We start from the raw sequence: 27,879 nt of genomic DNA, 5'->3' as shown, positions 1-27,879 counted from the left end.
CCTTAGACCCGTTCCATGTCAAGTGAACAGTGGTGTCTATTGCACTGTCGCTGATTTGTCAACAGATTTTAATATACAAATCTGAAATCGTTATCCATTTTAGTGTGGAAAGCGGTATGTTCTTCAACCCACATAACAGATAACATGAACATTTGGCATTCACAAAAACAAGTTATGTATGCTGAATAGTGCACATGTGTTACCTGTACTGTATTTGTAAAACATTTGTTTACAGATCTATAAAATATTTTGCGTTTGCAGTGTATGCAGGTGGTAGCATATGCCTTGATATTCTGCAGAATCGCTGGAGCCCAACTTATGACGTATCTTCAGTTCTGACCTCAATACAGCTTGGTACTGTGTTAATATTTGATAATGGTCAATTAGACCCATCAGACAATCAATTTAAACAACAGTATTTGCTTAGAACTTTAGATATAATATATATATGTTGATTTATTAGATGTTTCACTGCAATGCTTTTAGTCTTGTTTAATATTTGTTTAGTTGAATAAAAATAAATTACTGGAAAAACAACACCAAACAACTGCTGACCATAATGTATAACGTCTGTTAATGTGAGGGAAAAATTCTACCAGTGATAATCGCTTCATGAAAAGTATCCCCTGAATGGAGCATATGTCAGTCTTCTGCTATTTCAACTTCTAATATCTCATAAAACATTTCAAATTTCATCCTCATATTTTCAGTGCTATGGAATTTTTTTTGGTAAAATCTAATGGTACCCTTTGCTGTGACCTTGAATGGCTGCCATGTTGTGCTCATCTAATGCTTTGAGATACTGGCTTTACACTCTGTACATAACTGTATTCTGTGATTCTCTAGTTCAAGCAAAATGTATTGGTGATGTTGACCTCTGACCATAATGTGCCTGACATACTGAGGTCCTATATATATATATATATATACAGTGCCTTGCAAAAGTATTCAGACCCGACCAATTCTCTCATATTACTGAATTACAAATGGTACATTGAAATTTCGTTCTGTTTGATATTTTATTTTAAAACACTGAAACTCAAAATCACTTATTGTAAGGTGACATTGGTTTTATGTTGGGAAATATTTTTAAGAAAAATAAAAAAAACTGAAATATCTTGCTTGCATAAGTATTCAACCCCCACACATTAATATTTGGTTGAGCCACCTTTCGCTGCAATAACAGCTTTAAGTCTTTTGGGGTAAGTATGTACCAGCTTTGCACACAGTGTTGGAGTGATTTTGGCCCATTCTTCTTGGCAGATTTGCTCCAGGTTGTTCAGGTTGGTTGGACTGCGGCCCGAGCTTCAGAACAGACTGTGGTCTGGATAGAAAAGAGATCCCCAACCAGAGAGCCGTCCTCTGTGGAGGAGAGGGCTTGGTCTTGAAGGCTGCAGCCCCGGGGATCTGAAAAACATAAGAAACACTCTGCTGCGACAGAGCCATCTCACGGAGACCTGAAAGGAAATAATAGTAAAAGGGTTCCCTGACCGATGTGGTGCTGCCCTCGAATGAGGTGAGACTGCGGTCTCCGAAGCCGGGAGCACAGGAGCGTCCCGCAGGGAACCTGTAAAGAACAAGAATAGGTGGGTTAGTTGGGACTCTAGCACTGAGAGAATAAAGTGGGCCACGTCCCGAAATGTTAAATATAAGATAGAGCCTCAGTGCGATGAGGTAAGATAAGCACATGAGCTGCGAAAGGATAGTGTGGCCGGGGGTCCCCTCTAATGAACCTAAATTAAGGTTGAGGAAGCGCAGCTTGCCTAAGTGTGGCTCACTTACCCCCAAGAGGGAACCGATGCAAAGGCACGTATGAATGGAGGAGGGGCGGAGGAGGAAAAACAAAAAACACTAGAGAGGGAAGGTGTGTGTTATTAGGGTTTAAATAGGAGATTAGTAATGATAGGTAGCAATTAAGGGTCCCGGCACACCCCCCCGAATTCTGCAAAAAGGCTAACATATAATTTGTTTTTGCAGTCCTTACTGGATGAATCCAATCAAAATAGTCAAGCGAACAGCCAAGCTGCTCAGCTTTACCAGGAAAACAAACGAGAATACGAAAAGAGGGTTTCAGCAATAGTGGAGCAAAGCTGGAGACCAAATCATTTTTCAAGCACACTAAACTAGTTCTCAGCACTTTGCCCCTTAGAATTGTGCTTCTGTGTATGGACACAAGCTGCATCACACACTCAAAAGATCACTCATGCACATGCACTGCCAGATGAGTTGTGTTTAGAAAAGTTGTGCCAGTTATAGTTATAACTTGTCTGCAGAACTTTCATTGTAGCTGTACTTATAATAAATCTGTGCAGGTTTGAACATCCAAGTCTGTCTGTGTGAAACTTTGTTTGAAGGAGAATTTTTTTTACTTTGTAAATTGAAAGGGCTTGATTTGAAAGGTGGGTACAAAACACTTCCAGCATGCCACCTGTGTTCTTACTGCATTCTGTTAGTATGCTATCCTTTTTCTCTCTGTATGCTACAATTTCTACTGTAAAGACAAAAATGAGTCCAGCTGTGTTGAGGGTTATAATATTTGTATGATCACTTTTTATGTACTTGCTGTATACACTTTTGAAGTTATACAGATTTTGCACTAGTGATATCACATTTTTCAGCACTTGTAAATAAAAAAAGACAAAATACCCTTAATAAACAAGTGTTTTGTATATTTATTAAAGTACTTCTGACTAGACTTTCCCAAAGATTATGTTATTTGCATTCCCATGGGTGGGGAGTGGGAGGGTAACACCATGTGTTAAACCATTGTCTTGAACGAAAATGCAGTTTTGGATTATCTATACCACTATTTCTTTGTCTGTTACCACTGATAGGACTGCCACAAGTACATTCTCATAAAACAACCTGAAACTTACTACAAAAAAAGTCATACAGAACTATTATTACTGACAATGTTACCGTAACAATTTAAAACTACCACTTACAACAAAAGAAGAGGCCTTGGAGGCTCTGAAACCTTGTGTTTGTATATAAAGGATAATATAATAAACAGCATCAACTCTACACAACAAAAATATGTAGGGCAATTGGTACCACTGCATGATTTAAAAATAATGCCCAACAAATGTGACGATCAAGTAATAGGCAACATAAATTTCACAAGGCAAATAAAAACTAGGCTGCATGGTGAGTCCGCAGTGTGAAAGAAAGCAGTCGGCTGACGGCACACGCTTCGGAGGACAGTGTGTGTTCGTCTTCGCCCTCCCGAGTCAGCGCAGGGGTGGTCGCGGTGAGCTGAGCCTAAAAATAATTGGCCATTCCAAATTGGGGAGAAAATAATAAAAAGAATAATTGGCAACGACTAAATTAAAAAAAAAATAAAAAAGCGGGCAACACGACTGTCATAATGAATAAAATCTGCAGTACTATATGTCTGGGAAATATCATACTCAGCCATTTTGAAGATACTACCAGAAACACAACCTACAAGATGGCTGCCATGCAACCATTTTGAATAGGAGATTAAAGGCATATTATATTCCTGCATAGTTTAAAGTTTGTGAAACGTATAGTCCCATAATTACAAGCAATTCATATTTGAGTGGCAGTGGACAAGGAATCAGGAGAGATTCATAGAAACATCCCCTAATAGATAATGCTAAATTCAGCAAGTAAATCACTAAACAAATGCATCGTGCAATCAAGCATAACGATGCAGATTGTAAAGATGGATTTTGACTGGTCAACAGCAGCTTGAATAACCATTAAACCTCTCTGGGTGCTGGGACACCACAAGTGACCCCAACCTTGCAGCAGCCATTACCTGTAGATAATTACCCATGCCTTTCGTTGTGTCGCCACGTCACTGTCTTGTAGGAAACGGCTCCTGCATCGGACATGAACACTGAAAAATGTGATCGTAAAAGGAGACTTGAACATTTCAAATACCCTTTAGTGTAATCAAGCACTTTGACAAATTCAAATATGTAGCTGTTCATTTATTCTATTTAATATTGTTGGTATCACACCTGTACAGTTACACAATTGCAATGTTGCCAATTAGATTTATAATACAGGAAGTGCAATTTCACATTAAATATTTTCTTTTTTTAAAAACAACATATACCAGAAAACATTTATAGTCTTAGGTACTATTTTTATTTTTGTTAAAATGACCTGTTGGCTTTCATATATTTACATTAAAAAAAAAACCTTTGTGTGCAAGGCAAGTACAAAAATGCTATATTTAACAAGACTTTTGACCTCAAATAAACCATTGCTGCATTAATGTTTGTGCCATGGGGGGGGTGTGGGGTGTGGGTTATTTCCTTCAAAGCAAATCATTTTCATAACTTTATTGATGTGGTCCAATGGTTTAAGGAGGATAAGATAGTACTGATATCTTAATTTACTCAAATAAAAGCAGTATTGATACCCATTACTAGGTAATTGTATAAATGCTAAAGAGTGGTGGTCTTTTTGAAAGACAATATGCTTTGAAATATATATGACACCACTAGATGAATGCACTGCATTAAAATACTAGCACATTAAATACAGCAACAGTTTAAACCATTTAATGAATTAAAAAAAAAAAACAGAGATACACTTTTTTTGCAACTAGGAAAGGAAATGAATGTAAGTTCAATAATAGTTATTGCTTGTTAATCTGAAAACTGAGAAAAATGCTATGGTGCTATCGCTAGTTTAACTGATGTAAATGAACACTGCAGATTAACCTAGTGATCTAAACAGCAGCAGTATTTAATTATTTTCCACATTCAAATATTCCAGTTGTGTAGAATCCTTTAAAGTTAGTTCTTTAGCTATTTGGTACATTCCATGCAGCTGCTGTTTAGGTCAACTGAGTAACCCCCACATCTCTTTCATTGTTATCTGACCAATCTTTAAAAGGAGGCAGGTACGGCTATACCCATTCAGCACTTTCAAATATGCCTCTGAATAAAGATCTACCCCTACCATACTTCGAATTGAAATTGTAACAATCCTTTCACTTGAATGAATGATGACCCTCATCATAAATGTTTCTTTTACACTCTGTAAAGACTACCTTGGATTGGGGTGAAACTACCTGTTGTAAGCCCTTTCTTTTTTTGATTTCTCAAGAGATTTGTCCATTGTTTTCTCATTCTCCCCTCTGCACTTGGGGCAGTACCATTTACCCTTGGGTTTATGGTTAAGTGCCACGCAAGAGAAGTGGAACCACTCAATCGGACACTCGTCGTTATCACAGCCGATCATTTCCCCGTAAGAGACCTGGTTACACAGGCAGTAGGTTGGTTCATTGGGGTCAATGGGTAGGTCTGCGGGGGAAGCCTCTCTCTCCGCCTTGGCCTTTGATCGCTTCTTCTTCTTGGACGTTTTTGCTTTCTTCTCCTTGGGCGTTCCCGTTGTGATCTCCTCCCCATGCTCGTGATTGTTGGATGCATTCTCCCGATTTTCATTGTTCCTCTGCCGTCTGGATCTCTTATTGCTGGGCTTTTCGTTCGTGCTCAGTGTCTCGTTTCTGGATTTCTCTTGGCTGGTTTTTCCTGGGGTGACTGTGCTTTCGTTGGGCTCCTGGCAAGTCTCAAAGAGTTCCACGTGACTGTCCACCTGCCGGGTTCGGTTCTCTACCTGCTCCACCATCTGACTCACTATCTGGATCTTCTCGTCCCCCAGCTCCTGGCTGCGGATCAGCGCTCTCTGGATGCTTTGCAGCAGTCTCTTCTTCTGCACAGGGTCTGTCTCTTTCTTGTGCTTCTCGTAATTCTCATCTAGCTCCTTTAAAATCTCTGCAAGAAGGAAAACAAGTGTGCCAGTCAGTCACATACATATTTGCTGGCATGGCAGTATGAATAGAATTAGAGCCATCGGTATTAGGAGAACGTCTATCACCATGACCTACATAAAAAAAAAAAAAAGTTTAAATGGTAAACAAAAATAAAAATAAAGTTTAAACGTTTAATCAATAAAATGTACAGCTTTATTCCCTACATTCATATACTCATAAGAATCTGACACTCTCAATTACTTGAGCTAGTCAATGCCCTTTAGATGTTTTATTTTTTAATGAAATCATGTAAATTACATTCTTTGTGAAGACCCACAGGATTACTGTACAAACTCACACAGGATCATGTAGATAACAATGGAGGAAAAGAAATAGCACGGGCAAATATGCATCCAATATGGTGCAAGAAAGAGTGAAGCAAAACATTATGCAAATAAAATTTGAGTTGCTTGTGATTGTCAGACATGATAATCCATTTGTCTTATTTATCCTAATGCCATAATATTGTTAGGCGCAGCAGGTCATTTATCCGTGCTTACAATATCATCTACCTCTTCCGTTTGTTGTGTTAAGAGAATTAATGGCAATAGAAGCCAACACTTCCTGGGAATGATGTTCAATTTCTGTATTACACAACACAGACAGTTCCAGAACATTGCACACCATTTTCCATTTTGCTAAAAAATGCCATGTTCACACTAGCATTTATATACCAGTATCGTTGCAGAACAGTACCATAACATCTGTCCAGATTGGAGTTTTTATCATAACTATCAGTACGAAACAAAAAAGAGCCGGTTTCGTACCAATAGTTTCGATACAACTCGGAACAGCACAAGTGTGGACAGGAGGTAAACCGACACGGTCTTGCTTTGCACTAGTTTAAATACTTTGAAAAACCTTTACATTTTGAGCAGTACCTTTATCATGGCTACACAAAATAATTGGCAAAATCAGTGACAAAATAATCTCCACACAAAATGAGTGACGATGACTATGAGGTTAGCGTACTGCGGAGCAGTTCCGCTCTAAAATAAAATCCCTTTTGTGAGGGAATATCAAAAAGCGCAAAAAAAAAAAAAGCCCGTTGTCTTCGCAACCTCGTGCTTTTAAAGACGGGTAATTGTTTTTTTCCCTGTTGTTCGTCTCATCCTTTCGCGTTCTGCTAGTCTCTTAATGATTGAACACGAAAACAAAATACTGTACAAGGACAGGACGGCAAACATGTATTACATAACAACGGATCAATTTCTAACAGATGTGACAGCGGTCGTCATGGAAACGAGTTCAGAACCCGAACACTGTCGATTTAAACACACGTCAATGTGGACAGGTGTATCGCAACTGTATCGGTGCTGTACCGGTATTGAAAAGTCAGTGAGGACAGAAAGTGGTTTCGTGCCGGTATATTCTATACCAAAACAAACTGAACTAGTATCGTACCATATTAAAAAAAATCATGCGATTATTCCAATTTGGCGTATTACGACTTAAAATATGAAAGGCACAAAATAGCCTCCGTGTTTAACTGTGAGAGAAGAATACCTACAGACAATATTTAGTGCTAATTTTCTACCAGACAAATATGGCATTTCTATGATAATTAATGCAGAATAAGAAGGATAACCTCTCCTGTATTTTCAAGAAGCTTCTTTCTCTAGAATGGTTTACATCACTGCCCGCCCGGAATATTCAGCATTGTTCTTGGACCTAAAAGGCTCGGGGTATATAGGTGATTGGCACTCACATTATCCAATCAACAATCGAGTAACAATCAAACACCGCCTCTTAGTACAATAAACTACCAACTAGGAACTAAAGCAGAGCAAAGCCCTCAATGCTCCTCCCTAAATTGACGTATTGTAGGCAGGAATTAAACTGAAACAATTAAATACTAAACCAATCGGGCACATGAAAACAACAAAAAAACGGACCCGTTACAGTTTCAGACCAATCAGTATTGTACAAGGGCGTGGCTAAAATGGATTTGCAAATACATCCGGTGTATATTAAATGGATGAAGTCGCAGTTGTAGTCAAGCGCGGTCGGCGCATTCAAAAAAGGGAAAGGATTTGTAATTAGAGAAATGTAATACTGTTACATTTTACTAAATTACCCGGTCAATACATAAAACGTTAAGTTAACAAATAAACGTTCGGTAACTCAATCATTAAACACATTTGAAATATTACAAAGGGGATATTAAGTGCTGAACTAATCGGTATCGAGAGATAAACAAAACTTACAGTCTGTACACGAACATACACTGCATTTTAAAACAAGACCTTCCTGGATTTTTTTTGTTTTGTTTTGTTTTTACAACCCCCCCCCCCCCCCCCCACAGTACAAAAACAGCTCTATTTTTTGTCTAGTTTAAAACAGCACAATCTTGATGGTGTGTCACTGCCGCGACAGCTCAATGATCCTTTGACTTTGTTTCCCTTCACACGGTATTTTCTTAAACGTCGTTTTTCTAGTTACTGTTTATCATTTAACATAAATCACCAAATGTCTGTTCAATGAATAATATTTAAACTTTAAAAATAACGACCCAGCTGCTTGAAACTAAAGCGTGAACAGTATATAACAGGTTTTATTTTGAATAACGGCTAGTTAGGGTACTAAATGACGCTAAACAAACGTCGAAATCTGCAGACATGCGAACCGTTTTGAAATTGCTAACTAATCCCTTTTTAAAGAGAAAGAAAAACCCTGCCCACTACAAACACCATTTACCACACAGTCAACACAGCCATCATGAACATTGTACATTCCTAAATGATGTTGTGCTTCAGTCTAATCTCCACGTTGTTGTTAAAGACCTAAGTTATAATACAACTGCATCTCAGATTTTTTGCTAACTAAAGTTTACGTTCTTTCTAAGAATGAGTTTTCTCTTATTTGAAAGAAACAGATTGTTTAAAAGGTGATCATCTTTTGTTCCGCCCCGTGGTCCTGACACTAGAGAAGATCAGAAGGCTGCCAGGGAATGGCACGAGAAAACATCATATAAAACCAAATCAAACTAATATCTTACCTTGATATTTAGCGTCAGTTTCCCTCATCAAAGAGACGTTTCTCTGCATTTCTAAAGGCAAAGACTCGATCGAGTCCAAATAGTCCTCCACATAGTTAACAACGTGCAGCGGATCCCCATTCGTAGGGCTCAGCATTTTTTTTCTTCTTCACAAAACACAAAGGAATACAAAAAAGAAGCTAGGAAAACTACATTTGGGATTCAGATATAAAAAAATGAGACCGAAATATCTCCTTCTCCTCAGTTCAGCAGCAGAGTGAATGGCTGTCAGAGACAGTCTGGGGTCGGTTACGCTAGACTCCTCTCGCTTGAACGCAGAAAAAAAGAAACAAATATATATTTGAAAGAAACGTAGATGTCTTTTGAAAAGCATAAAACAGTATTAATCCTTTCTGTTCATTCGCCCTCTCTCCTCTGGTAAGAAACACAGCAATCAATGTGTATTGCTGCTACACTTGGTCCAACGTGGAAAACCAAATACCAGTTTCAAACACTTGGGAAACACTCGGTGGCGCGGTGCGCACGCGCTGCTTACATGCTATGAATATTCATGAGGAGAGTCTCCTCTCATCCTGGCAGCAAAGCATTGAATGCCAGGCAGCTCGATCGTGGATTATGTCAATATAATTTTTCTTAAATCGCTCTAAAAATTGGTCCAGGAGCAATCCACCTTTCATTGAACATTATTGAGAGTAATGCGGTTTCCTGCTTTTTGATTTCAAGGGCAGTCTTAAAAATGTCTAATGGTTACTTCAGCATGGGTATACGTTTAGTGTTCACTTAGTTGTAGCATTCATGCAACGTTTAGTATTAAAAAAAATCACCAAGGCGCGCATTTACCCTTGTTGTCCATGCCGAACTTGTTAGATTACGTGGAATGGGGGCGAATATCTGGGCTGAGCTGCACTGTGGTATTTCTTTTGTACTTGAATTATTTCACAGTCTTAAACCTAACATGAGTATTTTTTTTACTACACCTATGCGTATTTCATTAAACAGAACCAAATGTAAAAGCACCAAACCAGGAATTAGAATAATAAAGCCAATCAAAACAACAGTTACCGTTCTGAATTCGATATTACTAACGTTTTCTAACCAATCAGTGGAAGGGAAGGGGGCGGCTTTAATGGGCATGCGCCGTATCGTAGCAACATGGGGAGTTTAAGAGCGGAACAGCAGAGGCAGAGAGAGGAATGTTTATACTGTTGACCACATTTTAAGTTACGTAAACACCAGATGTAGGGTGAATATGATCAGTCCATTAAATGAAATCGAACAGTAAACTAGAATAAGTCGGAATAAAGACATTTACACACGTTGATAGTATAACCCCGTGCAGCGGCCATGAGTGTGTGACGCATGAGTAGCATTATGTATTTCAATCAGCTAGCGGTGGTCGCTGTTGCTGAGTTTGTTGTTTGTAAAACTTGCGAGAGAGCATACCGGGTACTAATGGGAGGAGATGTAAACTATCCTACTTTTTTAGTTGTTTAATATTGTTTTATTATTATTTTAAAGCGCTTAGTATAGTGAAGGCTATACAATATAACAATTGCCATTTATGTATACTACTAGTTATTAATGACGACTGTAATGTGGTGTGACAGATCTGGTTCTGTGTTTTTTTTTATATATTTAATACATTCTAAGTCTAATACAGACTACTGTGTCATTTGTATACCTGGACTTATATAACACATACAAATTACGTCAGACAATATTTGTAATTCACTTTTTTGTTAAACATCATCTCCGTGATTCCTGAAGCACAGGCTACGTTGAACATAAATATAACTACAATTTTACTAATGTGTTTTATTACCTTATGCATATACTAAAAATAAAGTAAAAAAGCTGACGTTGCGGTGTCCGAATGTTCATTAAGGTGCTTTTATTTTACTGCCTTGGCATGTTTTCTATTTTGCAGAATCAGGGGTCCATCTTTGTTACCGGCTTTGTTGAAGGACTTGCCCCTCCTCTTCCTGGTTCTCTGCATGTATGGTTTCGACTGTTCTGTGTAGTCAAACTACAGTCAGAAACCGATTGTCCTCTTCACGTACCCTACTAAATGTGTGACAGATTTAACCCCGCCCATTGTACTGAAGGAAACTGGCCTCAGCGAGTGCTGCCGGAACTTGCGGGACACTTTGAGTTCTGTTATGTTTAACTATTACTGGTCCATATGTGGTCTATGCTAAGGCTCTGAGTTCACTGTTGTTTATTAGAGTAAATTCGATCTATTGCAGTGAAATGCAAACGCTGCTATAGTATGAGATGAGACAGAATTAGCTGCGTGTTTGTGGCTCATGCATAAGTGACCTATATTTGTACAAGCACTTGCGATTTAATTGTAAATAATAATAATAATAATTATTATTATTTTTACCAGTCCACACTCAGAAAGTTATAGTGAATGAAGGAGACTACATATTTTTTAAAATCAGAGTGTACATAATCAATCACTTTCTGCCTTTCTGGAGACTGACAAGCAAAACGTGTTTGAGTTGCCATCTTTCAAAGCAAGGACGTTTCAGGAAGTAAGTGTGCACTGTTTTTAACAAAGTGAACCATTTAAGAATATATTGTTACTGCTGCAGATTTCCATATAAAATGTGGGTAGGTTCGCTATCTTATGATTTAGTTTGTCTACCTGAACAACCCTAAGAAAACATGAATATAGCCCAAATGCATAACTTGTGTTTTTCTAGCCTTTAAAACCACTTATACTTCCCTTATAAATGTAATTTTAGAATAATAATAAAAAATAGCTTTGTGATGGTGGATACATCTAGTTTACATTAAGATAACTGATGTGAATTTACCTGTATCTGTATTGCATTGTATGGGCCAGGACCAAAGGGGCAGTGAATAAAAGGTTAGTTCCCAGCCCCCAAAAACAAACTTTATTCACAGTATAAAAATTACACAACAAAAATGCACTAAATATGCCATTCATAAGTTCAACTTAAGATCTCAGTGCAAGCAGTTGTGTTCTTTTAAAAAGTACACTGAATATTTGTTTGTTTCATTTGAAGGTATAGCTGTGACCTTACAGTATATGATCATGCCCATCTTGGCCATGCTTGGTAAGCATTTACTACTATGAACTAATGACATGGTCTTTCCTTCATTTTTTTTTATATGTACATACGCTCTGTGATCTACACCAAATTAGAATCATATGCTAACTTAATAGCATCCACTATCCAATGGGAAAGGCGTTGCTTAGACAACGGCTGACCCAAAGTCTTAGAACCATGGCATATGAACAGCTGTTCTGTTTGCCTCACAGTCCTTGTGCGGTCAATATAACACCTCAATGCCCGTACAGGGCAGAGCATGTGTAACCGCTCTTCCTCTGGGGAAGAAAAAGGAGGAGGATGGAATGCCATCAATTCAACAGGTTGGTTCATATGAAACAGGGATATGACCTTGGGTAAAAAGGCCGGATTTGGACGCATGGAGACCTTAGAACCGTCTCCTGTGAAATGAGTACATGATGAATGCACCGAAAGTGCATGTAACTCACTCACGCGTTTTGCTGATACCACTGCTAGCAAAAACGCAGTCTTCATAGACACAAGCTTCATATCCACGCTGTGGAGAGGCTCGAATGGTGCCTTGGTAAGGGCTTCTAAAACCACATCAAGGCTCCATGACGATAAACTGGTCGTCCTTGGAGGCCGCAAGCGTCTTGCGCCTTTCAGGAACTGAGATGCCAGAAAATGGCAACCTAGTGATAACCCGTCAATGCGTACATGGCAAGCCGATATGGCGGCTAAATACACTTTAAGTGTAGAAGGAGATTTCCCCTCATCTAGCAGCTTCTGCAGAAACTGTAATAGCCACTAATAGCCTCAGCCATACACCAACTTTGAAACAATTGCCACTTATACGCATACTGCGACCTAGTAGAGGGCGCTCTCGCACTCTGAATGGTCGATATAACCGCCGTCGAAAGCCCTAAGGCTGACAGGTGCTTCTGCTCAGGGGCCAAGCCCATAACTGCATGAGTTTGGGGTTTGGGTGCCATAGCCCTCCTTGGGCCTGGGACAACAGGTCCGCTCACAGAGGGAGCTCCCTCGGGCGACCGTGCAACAACTGCACCAGACTCGGGAACCATATTCTCCGAGGCCACTGAGGAGCGATCAGAATCACTGTCGCTTGCTCTACCCTGACCTTCTCCAAAAAGGCGGGGAGCATCGGAATCGGTGCAGATGCATACAGGAGCCCTGGCGGCCATTCGTGAGCCAGTGCATCGACTTCTAGGGGGCTGTCGAGGTCCTTCACCGAGAACCATAAGGGACAGTGCGTGGTCTCTCACAAAGCGAAGAGATCGACTTGCGCTGTGCCGAACCATTCCCAAATGCGCTCTACCACCCGAGGGTGAAGACACCATTCGCCTGCAAGAGGACCTCCTCTGGACAGGAGATCCGCTGCGTAATTGACTCTGCCCGGTAGGTGAACCGCACGCAGAGAGGCTAAAAGCGGTTGTGCCCAAAGCAACAGCCGTGTTACCATCCGGTGAAGACCGGGGGACCGCAAGCCGCCCTGGCGGTTGATATACGCCACTACCGTGGTGTTGTCTGACCGCACTCACGTGCTTGCCTAGAAGCACTGGCAAGAAGTGCCGAAGGGCGAGGTCCACCGCTCTGAGTTCCAGAGCATTGATGTGGGCTGACCTCCAGGGTCCTGACCACACTCCACGTGTCCCTGTCCCGTTCCAGACTGCTCTCCAACCCTGGTTGGAAGTGTCGGTTGTGATGACTTCCCTTCGGAAGCTGGGACCCAAGCGTACGCCCTGGCGGATGTTCGACGGAACTTTCCACCAGTGCAGTGCTTCCCAGCAGGTTCGGGATACCCTCAACCTGCGGTGTTTGTCTCTCCGCGGATGCAACGCGAAGGCATTGAACCAGGCCTGCAGAGGTCTCTGGTGTAGTAAGCCCAAAGGAAGGGCTTGCGAGGCGGCAGCCATCAACCCCAGCATGCGCTGACACAGCTCCATGCTGACTGTTTCTCTCAACCTGAATAGGGAGAGACACCGCTCCAGCGAGGCAACTCTTTGTGTCGACAGGGTCGCTTCCATGGACACTGAGTCCAGATGCAGACCCAAGAATTTGGTCTGTTGGCTCGGCACGAGGCGGCTCTTCTCTGAATTGACCTTCAGACCTAGCCGCTGAAGATGGTCTGTAACCATCACTGTGTGCTGTGCCAACTGCTCCTTCGACTGCACGCAGACGAGCCAGTCGTCCAGATAGTTCAGCAGTTGGACGCCTTGAGCCCGCAAGGGAGCTAAAATGGCATCCATACATTTGGAAAAGGTGCGAGGAGCTAGTGACAGGCCGAATGGGAGGACACAAAACTCGTACACCCTGCTCTGGAATGCGAAACGCAGATACTTCCTGTGACCCGGGCAGATGGGAACGTGAAAGTACGCATCTGTCAGGTCCACGGTGGTGAACCAGTCGCCGTGTCGGTCTGACTGGATGATGTGCCTGTGCGTAAGCATCCTGAATGATAACCGCCGTAGGTATGTGTTCAGTACTCGCAGATCTAAAATAGGGCGGAACCCGCCGTCCTTTTTGGGCACTAGGAAGTATTTGGAATAGAACCCCTGGTCGATCAGAGCAGGGTCTACTTGTTGAATGGCACGCTTCCTGAGCAATGCCTGTATTTCCCCATTCAGAGCTGAGGACTGAACCGGGTCCTTCACTGCAGTTACGATCACCCCCCTGAAGGGGGGAGGCTTTAACTGGAACTGAAGGGTGTACCCAGTGGATATAGTTTTGCGCACCCAGATATCGTTGGTGCATTGTTGCCAGAACTGGAGCTGTGGAACAGTGTAAGGGTGGGCTAACAGCTGCCTGGATGCCTCAGGGCTGCTTTGGCTGTGCTCGCTCATGAGGGGCCTGGCCAGAGCCAAGAGGACGTGACCTGCCACCTCCTCTAGGGCGCCATTCTACGCGCCGCTGTCTTGCAAACCCAGGCTGGCCGCGCGCTGATGGACCTACGGGGGAGGTCCTACTACCCCGTGGTTGCACCTGCTGCTGTGGCGGTGTCTTACGCCATGGCTGTTCCTGAGGCCGCTTTGGCTGGAACTGCTTATTTGGCCACATCTTAGCCATTTGCAGCGACGCCTCCCGCGCCTTGACGGAGCATTGCAACATCTCCTCCACCGCCGGACCAAATGTGTGTCCGGATGTAATCGGATCATCCAGCAAAGGTGCCTTGTCAGGCTCCTGCACTCTCATCTGCGAGAGCCAGAGCTGTCTTCTGGCCACCACCATAGACGCGATGCTCCTGCTCTGAGCCCGCGCGTTGAGCTGGGCTAGCTTCACCAGCAGCTGACTGAGCATGCCTAGCTCGCTTCTGAGGGCTGCAGAAGGGCACTCAGGTAGGTCTCGAAGGAGTGCCACGCACTCATCGTGTGGGTCACTGGCAGGCAGCTTAGCCTGACAAGACATGCAACGATGGAAGCCCGACATCTCCGTCGAGCACGGCACAGCAAACATTGAAGGTGCGTCGAACACCGAGCGTCGAGAGCCGAAGCGCCGAGCGTCGAAGCGCCGAGCGTCGAAGCGCTGAGCGTCGAGCGTCAGAACGCCAACGCATCGAGTGTGTAGCGTCGAGGCGCCGAGCGTCGAGCGTCGAAGCGCCAAGCGTCGAAGCGCCGAGTGTCAGAATGCCGACGCGTCGAGCGTGTAGTGTCGAGGCGCCGAGCGTCGAGCGTCGAAGCGCCAAGCGTCGAAGCGCCGAGTGTCAGAATGCCGACGCGTCGAGCGTGTAGTGTCGAGGCGTCGAGTGTGTAGCGTCAAAGCGGCGAGCGTCGACGCGTCGAGCATGTAGCGTCGAAGCGTCGAGCGTGTGGCGTCGAAGTGCCGAGCGAGTGGTGTCGAAGCGCCGAGTGTCGAAGCGCCGAGCGAGTGGTGTCGAAGCGCCGAGTGTCGAAGTGCCGAGCGAGTGGCGTCGAAGCGCCGAGTGTCGAAGCGCCGAGCGTCGAAGCGTCAAGCGCCGAGCACCGACGCACCGAGCGTCGAGCACCGAGTCCCAAGACCGGAAGCACTGCACCAAGTGCCGAAGCGCTGACACCACGCAGAGCGAGTACCAAGCGTCGAGACGCTAGCATGAGACGCCTAAGCGTCAGCTGACCCGCAGAGCGGAGACGCTAGTGCTGGTACAGTGTCTTATTTGGTGAAATACTTACCTTGGTGCTTAAGGGAGTATTGTGCTTTGTGGTCGTCTTCTTAATGGTGAAAAGGGATTTTTTTTTTTTTTGGGACGCTGCAGCAAGTGCTTAGTGTACTGTATGAATGACTGTAGGGCAAACCGTACAGCTACCACGCGGTGGGGAACACAGAGCAGTGGAAGATTTATAGAGGGCTGCAGAGCAGACTCCACATACACACGCGGTCTAGCCAGGCAAGACCGAGGCTGCAATACACGCGTGGCCAAGGCCAACGACGCACGTCCAAATAAATATATATATATATAACAAATATATAATATATATACAAAACCCAAAAAACACGCAATTAAATATTAGAATAATATACTAATAAAGAAAAGACGAAGACCACGAGGTTAAACAAAAACGCGATGCCGAAGCAAAGCGTGAAAGGATATATAAAGTAATATATAAAATATATATACACAATTATATAACCAATTTACCAACAATAAATGCAACTGAAATAAACTCGGAGAAGGGGCAAAAACCAGCTTCTCAAGCCTAAGCTCAATGAGTACAGACAGTTACAAGCTCTAGTACCTACCGCTACCGATGCTGAAGACAAAAGAGGAAGTGACTCTCCACGCGTTGCATGTAGTAAGCTCCCAGGGGGGCGGGCTTACATGGCAGCTCGCACGAAGGCCTATCGGCAGCTTTGCTATAAAGCTCAGCCAATCCCTACTGCCTGACGGCAATATCCCATACCTTGATGGTTATTTTCGACTTGAAAGGGAACTGCCAGTTTTATGATGGCTGTATCTGTACTAACTAAAAAAGCAAAGAATCAAATACATTCTCTGTGATATTAACAAAATCATGTTTTTTTTTTTTTTTTTTTTAAATCAGAAGAGAGTATATCAAACTTCCAGACTTAATAGATGTTCTACTGTCTAAGGAAGTTCCACTTTAAATACTACAGTCAATATCTGTTTTGTTAAACCTGTGCTGTCAGAGGGCTATGGTTTTTGTGGTCAGTAGTACAGTCTATTTTTGGACATCTGACACTTTTTGCTAGTAGCGTTAAAAGTTTCAATCACATTTTAACAACATTAACTGCAGCATTTTCCCTAGTTAGTATCACTTTCTGTCTCTTACTCATCAATAAAATGGTGATAATTGATTATTGTTTCAACAATTGTCAAGTTCTACTTTTAATTGCTTTAAATTTAGTTTTCCTGACTCTTGTCTTGTTTTTTTCTGTCTTCAGTTCCTATGTTAGATTTGATATTGTGCAAAGGATTCTTACCAGAGTATTTGGAATCAATGTTATCCATGTGATGGTCATTACTGACATTGATGACAAGATTATTAAAAGAGCCTCTGAGGTAAATACTCATTTGTTAAAGACTGTTAAGAAAAAATATGTAAGCTTGCAAACAAAATACGCATGCACCAAAATGTATCCCATACACATCAACATACAATATACTATGCTGGTCCCTAAAAACGTATTGGGGTTGTACTAGAGATATCATGTGATGTTTTAAACATACTCTTTTTCTTTTTACAGTTAAACATGTCTTCAGCAGTTCTTGTTTGACTTTATGAAGAGGAGTTTAAGAGTGATATGGCAGCGCTCAAGGTAAAACTTCCATTATACAAATGGAAATGGGCCAAGTTCTGTGTTTTCTGCAGTATGTGGATAGCCTGTAGTTAAACCACTGATTGCTTTGTCTTTGTTTCAGGTACTTCCTCCTACAGTTTATATGAGAGTTACTGAGAACATTCCACCAATCATTGCTTTTATAGAAGGCATAATAAACAACCAGCATGCTTATGCAACACCCAAAGGTGTGTATTTCTATTTACATTTTACAATTCAAAATGATTTACATAGGACAGATGCAAACATGTGTTTTATGGTGATTCAGAACTCAGTTATCCAAGCAGGACAAACACATTTATTAATTGATAAACACAGAAGTCGCAGATGCTATTTGAAATTTGTTCAGTGACATAATGCATTTCACTTCCTGATTTTCACTTTGCTTGTTTCCATAAAAATGTGTCCATTTCACAATGTGTGTAAAGTCTCTGCAGTGGATTGTGGGAATGTAGTACTGGGATTTAACTTTAGATTAAACTCGACAGACAAACACGTTTTGCGTCAGTTCACGGCAGTATAAAATGTCAGCATTCCAATTGAAAGAAAAATTTGCTTCCAATTGAGATTAATGTCATTCGTTACAGAAATGTATTGCCATTGATTTGTACTCAGTTGTATACATTAGGGCAAATGAGGGAAAGGTGACTTTTCTTGTTGCAAAATTACAAATGTTTAATAGAGTTGTTTAATTTTAACAGTATCTGGACCCCCCTAGTAAGCATCGGCCTGCACCCCTAGTGAATGCAAGGAATACCGTGTTACTGAAGTGCTAATTATAAGTGATGCATTTCTTTCATTCACTGGAGGTCGGGTGTTGCAGGGGGACAGGCTGTTTGTTACACTCTGGTGTACCTGATGTAATTGGAGCTTTGAGAAGATTCGGAGAGCTGAATTTAGGCCACAGGGGAGCTTTAAACTTTTGAAAAAGTCACCAGGATGTGATGATTGAAAAAGAACATGATACAACAACACTATAAATTAGTTAAGATAACTCAGCACTATTTCATGCCCAAACCAAGTACCTCCTTGCCCTGCAAATCATTTTAAATCACTCAGTATAATACACATTTTATCTTTTTTGTAGTGAATTGTGTTGTTCATTGGCCCACAAACCATTTTTTGGAAACATTACTGTCTTAATCTGGAAATAAATAACATTTATTTTACAGTAGGCAGTGTCTATTTTGACATCAAGTCCATTGGAAGACAATATGGAAAGCTAATGGGCTGGTTTGTTGACTCCGGAGGGGAGCTAGGTAAGTTGGTGTTTTATAATAGTGTGCATACACCTTGAAATAAAACTGGAGATGTATCTGTTTGCTGAAAAGGAGTGGTCTAAACCGTGAAAGCTTGGCTAGATCAAGTCTTGGCCAGCAACCAAGGAGTAGTGGAGTAGTACAGTTTGCTTGTGAAAATATCAACTGTACCATTCCCACACTGGTTAATCGTTCACGTAAGAGATATTGAATTGTTTCCTAAATGTAAGTGTTTAAATAACTGTTTAGTTTTAAGATGTTCAGTAGATACCATTTTTTTTTACCTACATTGAACTGATTGATGCCATTAATTCAGACCTGCTTAGCTTAGTATGAGGAATGCCAAGTCCATCATTTTGATTGAAGAGCTCATAAGATGTTTATAAAGAATTGCACTAGACTTCATTTGCTTGGAACCTGTATATTATTTCTGTTGCCTGGTTAAAGCAGATGTTTTGTTCTGGTGACACAGGTGACACTGATAAGCGAAATGCCAGGGATTTTGCCCTTTGGAAGGCATCCAAGCCGCAGGAACCATTCTGGGAGGCTCCATGGGGAAAAGGAAGACCTGGCTGGCACATTGAATGCTCCACAGTAGCAAGGTCAGCTCTGTTTTTAGGTCATACAAATGACTTTATTCACATGCATTTATTCTAATAAATACATCCTCCAGCACATCCTAGCCTGTTTCATTTCTGATCCGCAGCATTGTTTTTGGAAGTCAATTGGATATTCATTCTTGTCTTTCCACATCATGAAAATGAGATTGCACAATGTGAAGCTTATCGTCAGTGTGCTCAATGGGGAAACTACTTTCTGCACTCAGGTACGTTGTAATATCATTGTAATAGTCTCGTAGCTGCTTCTGGGTTCAGTTAGGTTTGTATATGGAAATCATTAGAAATGAATGGATCATATAAAACAAAAAATAACATTCATGGTGAAAATATTACATTTCCTTATGGATTTATATTCTAGCATCTTCCACACCAGCACATATTTGAGCTATACTGATGCATAGCATTGCTATTGAAGAAGATTTAATTTAATAGTAATGGGGGGAAATAGTAACTTTGAGGAAGCATAACAGTGAATCTCTGGAAGTGTTCAGAGAGATCTAATACTGGACCTACAGTATTGTTCCATCAGTGTGTGATAATGGACACATTAATGTGTTCTGTATTGCTTTTACTGTATCTGTTGTACCTTGATATTTATTTGTGAAAGTTATAATGATGACATACTAAAATTCTTCCAGGTCCTTTAAAATTGTTTATATTAACAGGGAGAATGAAGAATTACAGTAAGTGCTGATACATAGTGAATCCTTTCCCAAAGCACTGGTGCTTGCAATTTATTTTACTTGCTTTTTACTGTAGCCCACTCAAATATATTTACATTTAGCTTTTTTTATTTCTTATGTCAGCTGTTGGGCTAAATAGTACTAATATACAGGAATTGGACACAGGAAAAGATAGATCCACAAATAGGACAGGCCAAGGGGTTTAGTGAATTCTGCACTGTGGATGTCTGGCAAGTCAACCCAAAACTACAACAATGCATAGTCTTTGTACAAGAATAAATACTGTTGTGGTGATAATTAAAACAAATTCTAGTTTTACACATTTTTAAATGGCAAAGACTTTGGAGCACTTGACTTATCCTTTGCTTCTGAGCCCTTTTCAGGAAAGACTTACTAATCAAGGTCAGATTCACATTTCATATTGCTGAGGGAAAGAAAGAGGCACCTGCTTAAAAATGCAAATACAGAACAACTGTAGACAATGAGGAAAAAACTTCAATACATTATGCATGCAAAAATGTGTTCACCATGGGAGAGGAGAATGGATAGGTTCTTGGGAGGTGACTAGAATTCTATTTGCTCATTGTGACCACAAACGTGCTCAATAGTGCCCCCTATGGGATATGATCTCAGCCATACCATCATCTCCCCCTGGTCTACTGTTGCTGTCTTCAGGTTTCATTGCTCCATGGTGCTTTCTCTTCACCTGGTATAACCATGAACAGTGGATAGAAGTTGTGGCTCGACCCATCTGTCAATAGCAGGGCCACAGTCCTTGTTTCTCACTGTTGAGCTTGTTTAGTTTTAGTTTTTCTAGTGTAAATGACTTGAGGTCAGTATTTCATTTGACTGCATTCAGAAATTCAGAGTTGCTCCTATACTTCCAGTTTTGTTTTGTGGTGTGCTGCATATTGGGATAAATACAGTATATGCATAAATATATCAAGTAAGACAATGTATCGCTTGCAATCTTTCTGTTTCTTTCAGCCTCACTTGATTTATGGAAACAGTAGGCACTGTCTTTGGCACATTGACAAGTCAGTTTACAGTCAAGAATCTTATTTATTACCTTCAAAATTATATTTGCGTTGCCCTTATTCAAAATTACTATGTAATTATAACAGGGATGAAAATAAGACTCCTATTGCATAGCAGTTTCACCCATTCCAGGTTTCAATACATGCTTGATTAGCCACAGTGTACAGGTAACAAGTTCAGGTGGGTCTAATTAAACTCGTAGTAAAACCAGGAATGGATCAAACTGTTATGCAATTGGAGTCTTATTTCCATCCCTGTTATGATATCCTTTAATACTACTGAGAAACACATCAGTGACTTTACATTGATTACAGTGAGAGGTATTAAGACCCATTTTTTAAATATTTGTTGTTTGGTGCAATGTAGCATGACACCTGATAAGAGTTTCTTGTGTTTAGCCCAACATTGAAAAGGGATCGCTAAAGACCAGTGACACCACACACCATCACCCCCCTAAAACTAATGTTTGCTAAAAGGTGTGAAATAATGTAACTCATTTATGATGGTATTTTCATCAACACTGTAAGTGTAATTCATAATGAATGTTGAACAATTTAGCATATTCCTTATTTCTAGGACATTTGCATCTTAAAGGAAGTGAAGAGAAGAGGTCCAAATCTTCATCACAATAAAGGTAGCTATATATTTGTGTTGCATGGTGTAATGCTTTTTTTATGTATTTGTTATTTTTTTCATCCTCTGTCGTGGTCTGGATTTGAACTGCTGACCCTCGGCACTAAAGACAGACACGCTACCGTTTCGCCGAAGGGGAATCCCCCCTAGCGGGGTTTGTAGTCATGTCTTTTATACACACATACAATGTGCCTATTTGGCCAGTAGGGGTCATTCATTACTATGGTATGAGAATGCCATGTCCTTTTTTGATGTAGATATTTGCTTAATCAAATATAATGGATTGTTGTTCCTGTGTTACTAGGACAATCCAGAACCCTGATTTTGTTTATAATGCAAGTACTGTAAAAAGGTTAATACATGATGTTAAATTTAATCATTTTGTTATTGTATTATATAAAATCATATAATCTTGGGTTCCCCAAGTGGCTCACCTGGTAAAAGCACAGCCTGGGTGGTGTGTAGGGTGACTCATACAGCGTAGGGATTCCGAAGGGAGTGTCGCATTGGCTCTGGCCCTCCCATGGGTTATAAGACAAAACCAGCAGTGACTGTTTTGCCTCATCACGCTACAGCGAATCCTGCTGGCGATGCTCAAAAGCAGACACCTGCAGGGCTGGCCTTTTTCCCCCAGAGGCTGGTAGCTCGCTGACATCCGCTCTCGAGTTTCTGGGTGTAAAAGAGGAAGCTGGCTCGGTCATGGGATCGGGGGCTGCCCTCTGAACCCTCAGGTCTCAGGGAATTGCTACGGTGAGGGGAACAAATTGATTGGACATTCCAAATTTGCGAGGAAATGGGGGTAAAATAATTGGGCACATTCAATTGAAAAATAAAAAAAAGATACAACAGAACTGGCAGAAGGCACAGGTGTTGTTGTCCATCCTTCAACAGTCCAAAACCAAAACACCTAATTTCTGTGTTCTTGTGCATATTTTAGCCTTTTAGTCTTGTTCCCCTTTCTTAACAGAGGTATTCTTACTGCAACAGATCCTTTAAGTCCTGATATCAAGAGTAACCTTCGTACTATTGATATGATGGACGACACCTGTGCTTTCTGCCAGTTCTGTTGTCAATTCAATGCTTATCTTCTTTATATTCCTTAAGGATATTATCTTCAAGTATTGCTCATCCTTGTTAGATAGCTTTTTGGGTCTTCCAGTCCTGTGTTTGTCAATTACAGATGATGTTTCTCTGTACTTGTTGATTATGCTTCAGATACCACACCCTGAAAATCAAGTGAAGGGAGCTATATTACTCAATGTTTTTCCTTCTTTATGCAAGTCAAGGTTGTTATAATAGTAGAAAACAGTAGTGGAGGCTTTGAGTAAATTGTTGATGCTCATAATGCATCAGAGTAGAAAAATGTCTAAGACTTTTGCACAGCAGTGATATATATATATATATATATATATATATATATATATATATATATATATATATATTGTAACAGAGCTGCACTCACTCTGGTTAGTGCACACACACTTTTAATAATACAAAAATAAAACGAAAACAAACTCCTAACTCCGTTCAGAGCACTTACTAAACATTGTCAGGAACACCCTAATTATAAAACAGGGCAGCTAAGCTGTTTACCCTTTGAAAACAACAAAAACCACACAGGTTTGCAATTTAACACTATTTTGTTTAGAAAAGAACACACAGTACCTTTTCTTACGATTGAGCACACTAACAATCAGGCTTCTTCAGAAGAGACTGGCTGCTCTCTTTAAATACTCTGCACCTGGCTCTAATTTACAATAATAGCCAAGTGCAGGGGATAATTAACAAATAATAATCATTTTCACTTGGAGCCAGGTTTGTTACTTGACTCCCCCGTGCTAATATATATAGATATATTTTTATATCTATATATTTTTTTTAAGAAACAACAAAAATAATCTATATTGGTACTTTGTCCATTTTAAAGAGCCCTGGAAGTAATAGATCATGTTTTCTCTTCAGTGTTATCATTTTGAATATTCCAGGTTAAAGGAGGCCCCCTAGTGTCTGTAAGTACTGCATGCAAGTAAAGAAACCTTTAGAAATGACCATATCTGCAGACTGTTGTTATTGCTGTAAATGCCCTTAGTGTCAACCATTATCAGCCTCTTCCCAGTGGTTGCTATGTGCTGCATTCTTTTCTGTGTTTAGAGATTAATTTATGCATTACCTTGAATTCTTCTTCAGCACTTATTTTTTATTTTTCCCCAGACGTTTTCAGCAAATGAATTCAGAATGTTTTGCCATCTTACCAAGCACAGATCAGGTATGGTTATATCTTTGATTATGCAGTATGATTACAGCATCAAACACGTTGTTCTACTTTTTTTTGTCAAGCTTTATTTTTATATTCCAGCAATTGACTACAGTATGAATGAAGCTAAAAGCGTTTTAAGTTTCATCTTGGTATTTTTCAATAATGCGGGTGCTTACATGACAGGAAAATTGTTGTGCCAGAGTGTTGATGAAGGCTTTTTGTGGGAAAGGTAAGGTGATGTAAAATAGCCTGAACCTGACAATGAAACATTCAGAATTGTTTATTTTTGCTCACTCAGTTGCTCAGCTGTGTTTGGTTGGTTGAATAAAAAGGATGATTTAGTATCAATGGGCTTCCTTTCCCACTGTTACACCAAACTCCTCTGTTCACCCTCTGAACCTAAGCCGATGTTACCAAGCTACTGAACGATGGAGAGAGTGGCACCCGTATGACCAGTAGGGGTCGCTGAAGTGTAATGTTTTATCGGCTTGAATTTACTAAAACGTGGCTACATCTCTGAATTTTGGTGAATATGGTGTTTGATTTAATTACATGAGTACACAAGAGACAATTAATGTGTCATATGGATCATTCATTAAAATGTACATTTGGCTAGCCCATCAAGACCATTGTTGTCATTGCTGCTCGATTTTTCATTGCCTTCAATTATCTCATGCTACAGCATAGATTTTAGAAGCATTACATTAACCTTAAGTGTTATTGATCATACAAAAATTCTGCAGTATTGCAATATATATATATATATATATATATATATATATATATATATATATATATATATATATGCGTTTTGCATATGGCCGATATGAAAGAGTAAACTGGATATATTAAATTCCAGTAAGGTATTATATATTATTGTAAGGATTTAAAAACATTTTTATGAAATTGTGATTTTCATTCCCAAGGGTAGCGGCTGCAAAAGTGAATGTTCAGACAGTACTGACAGACGACTTTGACACACCAAGGGCTGTTGATGCAATTATGGGCCTCATTCACCATGGCAACCAGCAGCTTCAGGCTGTTACTAAGGTAACCTTTCAGGATAATAAAAGCTCAGAAATGGCAGCTGTCCACTTGCATTAAATATCTATATTCTTAATTCTGAAAGGCATGTGGTGGTATCAAAGAAAAACAGCTGGGGTAAGCAGATAAAAAACATGAACATTGCCAACAAGCAGCTGCTGTTTATAATATGACAATGAGCTTAAGGTTTTCTATCTTTTCTGCATGTCCATGTAGTTTTGGAATCTAGCAGAATAAAAAGGAATTAGAAACGGATGCAGAATAAAAGGGGTTTCACATAAATAAATTCAAGTCAGTTATCATGTGAAAGTTAAACCGTCCTTTGCCCCTTCTGTTTTTATTTGTTTGTTTACTAGTGTCTAACAGGAGAAAGTTCACCTGGCACTCTTCCTAGTGTTGTTGAACAGTTGGTGCGTTTTCGAAGCTGGGTTTGCAGTTATGCCCTGGCTATCGATGAACTCGCTCTGGTTTTATCTGACTGCAGTCAGCTGTCCGAGGAGAGGAAGTCCCAGTAAAGGAGCACAGGAAGCAGCAGATACGAGAGCGGGAACCTCTTCTGAAGGCCTGCGATGTCCTTTGGGGGGGCCTTGTACCCCTTGGAATTAACATTAAGGTGAGCACTGAGTCCTTATTTCATAACAGAATGAGGGGGGGGGCTTTTTTAACGACAAATAATGTAAAAAGATATATTTCTGAAATAGGCATTTAAAAAGCTAAAACATTACTGTAATTACAAGCCACCCAGAATGTCTTCAGTAGTTGCTGGTTTTAACAGCAACCTTCGGATTTTCCTTTCATTAAAAAAAAATGGTTTAAAAGGCAGAGCCCACATTTGCAGGTTTTGAGTATTCATTACATACAATGATGTGTGCTTAAGCTGCAGTTTTCAGTTAGCAGTGTGCAGCTTGGAATGTGGGTTTGATTTGCTGTGGCTGAAAAACTGTTGTAAGAATAACGTAACATATTATAAGCATGCAGTATTTATTTTTCCTTAATGTATAAGCTGAGTTTCCTTACAGAGAACTGCTGTATAGGAGCGTTGTGAGCTATGCTGAAAAATATTTTAAGATCAGCTCCTGTAAAATGTGGATTAGTTCTAAGTCTCAATGTTCTATATTTACAGGACAGAGGTAACACCTCAACATGGGAAATAACAGAGAAGAGGACAGAGCTGCAAAAGGAAGAGGCAAACTTGTGCTATACAAAAGTCCTATTACAGCTGCAATGCTCTGCATATTACAAAAATGGGACTGTGAAACCTGGTTTTGTGTTTGACAAGATAAGTCTGCAGTATTTATGTGATCGTCATCAGCCTTGTAATGTTAAAGCGCTGAATATAAAATGCATTGGTAATGTTGTAATTACTACACCTATAAATGTCAAAATAATTAAATACAGCACATTCTTAGGGAAGGCAGGCAGTAATTTGACAGTGCTTACAAATACTAATTTCAAGATTTTTTAAAATATTTTTGCAAAGAATACTAGGTTGTCAATCAACAGCTAGCCATGTAATAACGCAGCTTCTTTTGGAATTGTCTGTGATATGATCTATCTCTCAAAACCCATTTCAGCAAGAAACTTCATATTTTTTCATATTGTGGAAAGTCTGCGGGCACAATCTAATGTCTTCTTTCTTTTTGACCTATATCTGAAGATGGCTACCATATCGGAGTCGTGGCTCTTTGGTTTCTGTATAATAAAGAGCTGACGCTTCATATGTATTCTGTGATCCCCTGGATCACGTTTGCTTGTGTCGTAACCCTTTTGGCCACCGGTGTCAAAGCCTCCTATCTCAGAAATCATTTGAAGGTGATTTCATTTTTGCAGGGTTATGAACCCTTCATCCTCTATATGTGGCTGACCATGATATTTGGCCTCTAACCCTAGATGGCTGCCGTACTGAGATTAGGTTTCTTCTTTATTGAGTACAGTACACATAGGGTGAAAGGCATTCAGGGACCTGATTGGTTTGGGAGATGAAGGCTATATGTCTGCTCCAAATTTGAATAGCCAATATTACAGTTACATTAGCTAAGCGTTCAGTCACAGGTGGTGGGTCTGGATTACCACAACATAAAAAGTCTACTTTATTTTCCTAAAAGGGGGGGGCGAGAGAGAAGAATTGCAGAACTAAAATACCAATGCAACTGTAACCCTTAAGGCTAGGCAGCAGTGTAGAGTAGTGGTTAGGGCTCTGGGCTCTTGACCGGAGGGTCGTGGGTTCAATCCCAGGTGGGGGACGTTGCTGCTGTACCCTTGAGCAAGGTACTTTACCTAGATTGCTCCAGTAAAAACCCAACTGTATAAAATGGGTAATTGTATGTAAAATAATGTGATATCTGTATAATGTTAAATAATGTGATATCTTGTAACACTTGTAAGTTGCCCTGGATAAGGGCGTCTTTTAAGAAATAAATAATAATAATACTCATCCTTTAAAACCATTAATAAACCATGTTTTAATTATTAACAATTTATCTACAACTTCAGCAAGATCAAAAAGGCCTTTGGTCTTCCAGTTTTTTTACTCCATATATTGTTTACATAAAAATCTGATTCAAAACAATTTTACAGTATTCATGTTACTACAGTTCTCTATATGTTATGCTCAGGGACAAATGCAAAGGTAAAAAAAAAAAAAAGAAACAAAAGGAAAGAATGTATGTTTAAATTGCACCACATCCTGCTTCATATGTATTCTGTGACCCCTGGATCACGT

The 27,879-nt window shown here is 40.4% G+C and overlaps 1 protein-coding gene and 1 pseudogene across 1 annotated transcript; one reads left to right on the top strand and one right to left on the bottom strand.

Moving 5' to 3' along the window:
• Positions 1–3,944: 3,944 nt before the first annotated feature.
• LOC117406876 (inhibitor of growth protein 1-like) lies at positions 3,945–9,352 on the bottom strand. Its single transcript, XM_034011245.3, has 2 exons — positions 8,793–9,352; positions 3,945–5,756 (listed from the first exon to the last, which is right to left on the bottom strand). The coding sequence occupies exons 1-2, from the start codon at positions 8,926–8,928 to the stop codon at positions 5,050–5,052; spliced, it is 843 nt and encodes a 280-aa protein (XP_033867136.1). The 5' UTR covers positions 8,929–9,352; the 3' UTR covers positions 3,945–5,049.
• Positions 9,353–11,162: 1,810 nt separating this feature from the next.
• On the top strand, positions 11,163–27,767 carry LOC117406541 (probable cysteine--tRNA ligase, mitochondrial; annotated as a pseudogene).
• The last annotated feature ends 112 nt before the right edge of the window (positions 27,768–27,879 follow it).

The sequence above is a fragment of the Acipenser ruthenus genome, chromosome 8, assembly GCF_902713425.1.
Source record: "Acipenser ruthenus chromosome 8, fAciRut3.2 maternal haplotype, whole genome shotgun sequence".
Classification (NCBI taxonomy): domain Eukaryota; kingdom Metazoa; phylum Chordata; class Actinopteri; order Acipenseriformes; family Acipenseridae; genus Acipenser; species Acipenser ruthenus.
The sequence above is the reverse complement of the archived record's forward strand: the minus strand, read 5'-3'. Positions and strand labels throughout refer to the sequence as shown.

Bases quoted from the DNA above. Each gene is read 5' to 3' on its own strand.
- LOC117406876 (XM_034011245.3), bottom strand. From the start codon at position 8,928: ATGCTGAGCCCTACGAATGGGGATCCGCTGCACGTTGTTAACTATGTG. The intron at 5,757-8,792 runs GTAAGATATTAG...TCCTTCTTGCAG, and splicing joins AACTGACGCTAAATATCAAG to AGATTTTAAAGGAGCTAGAT.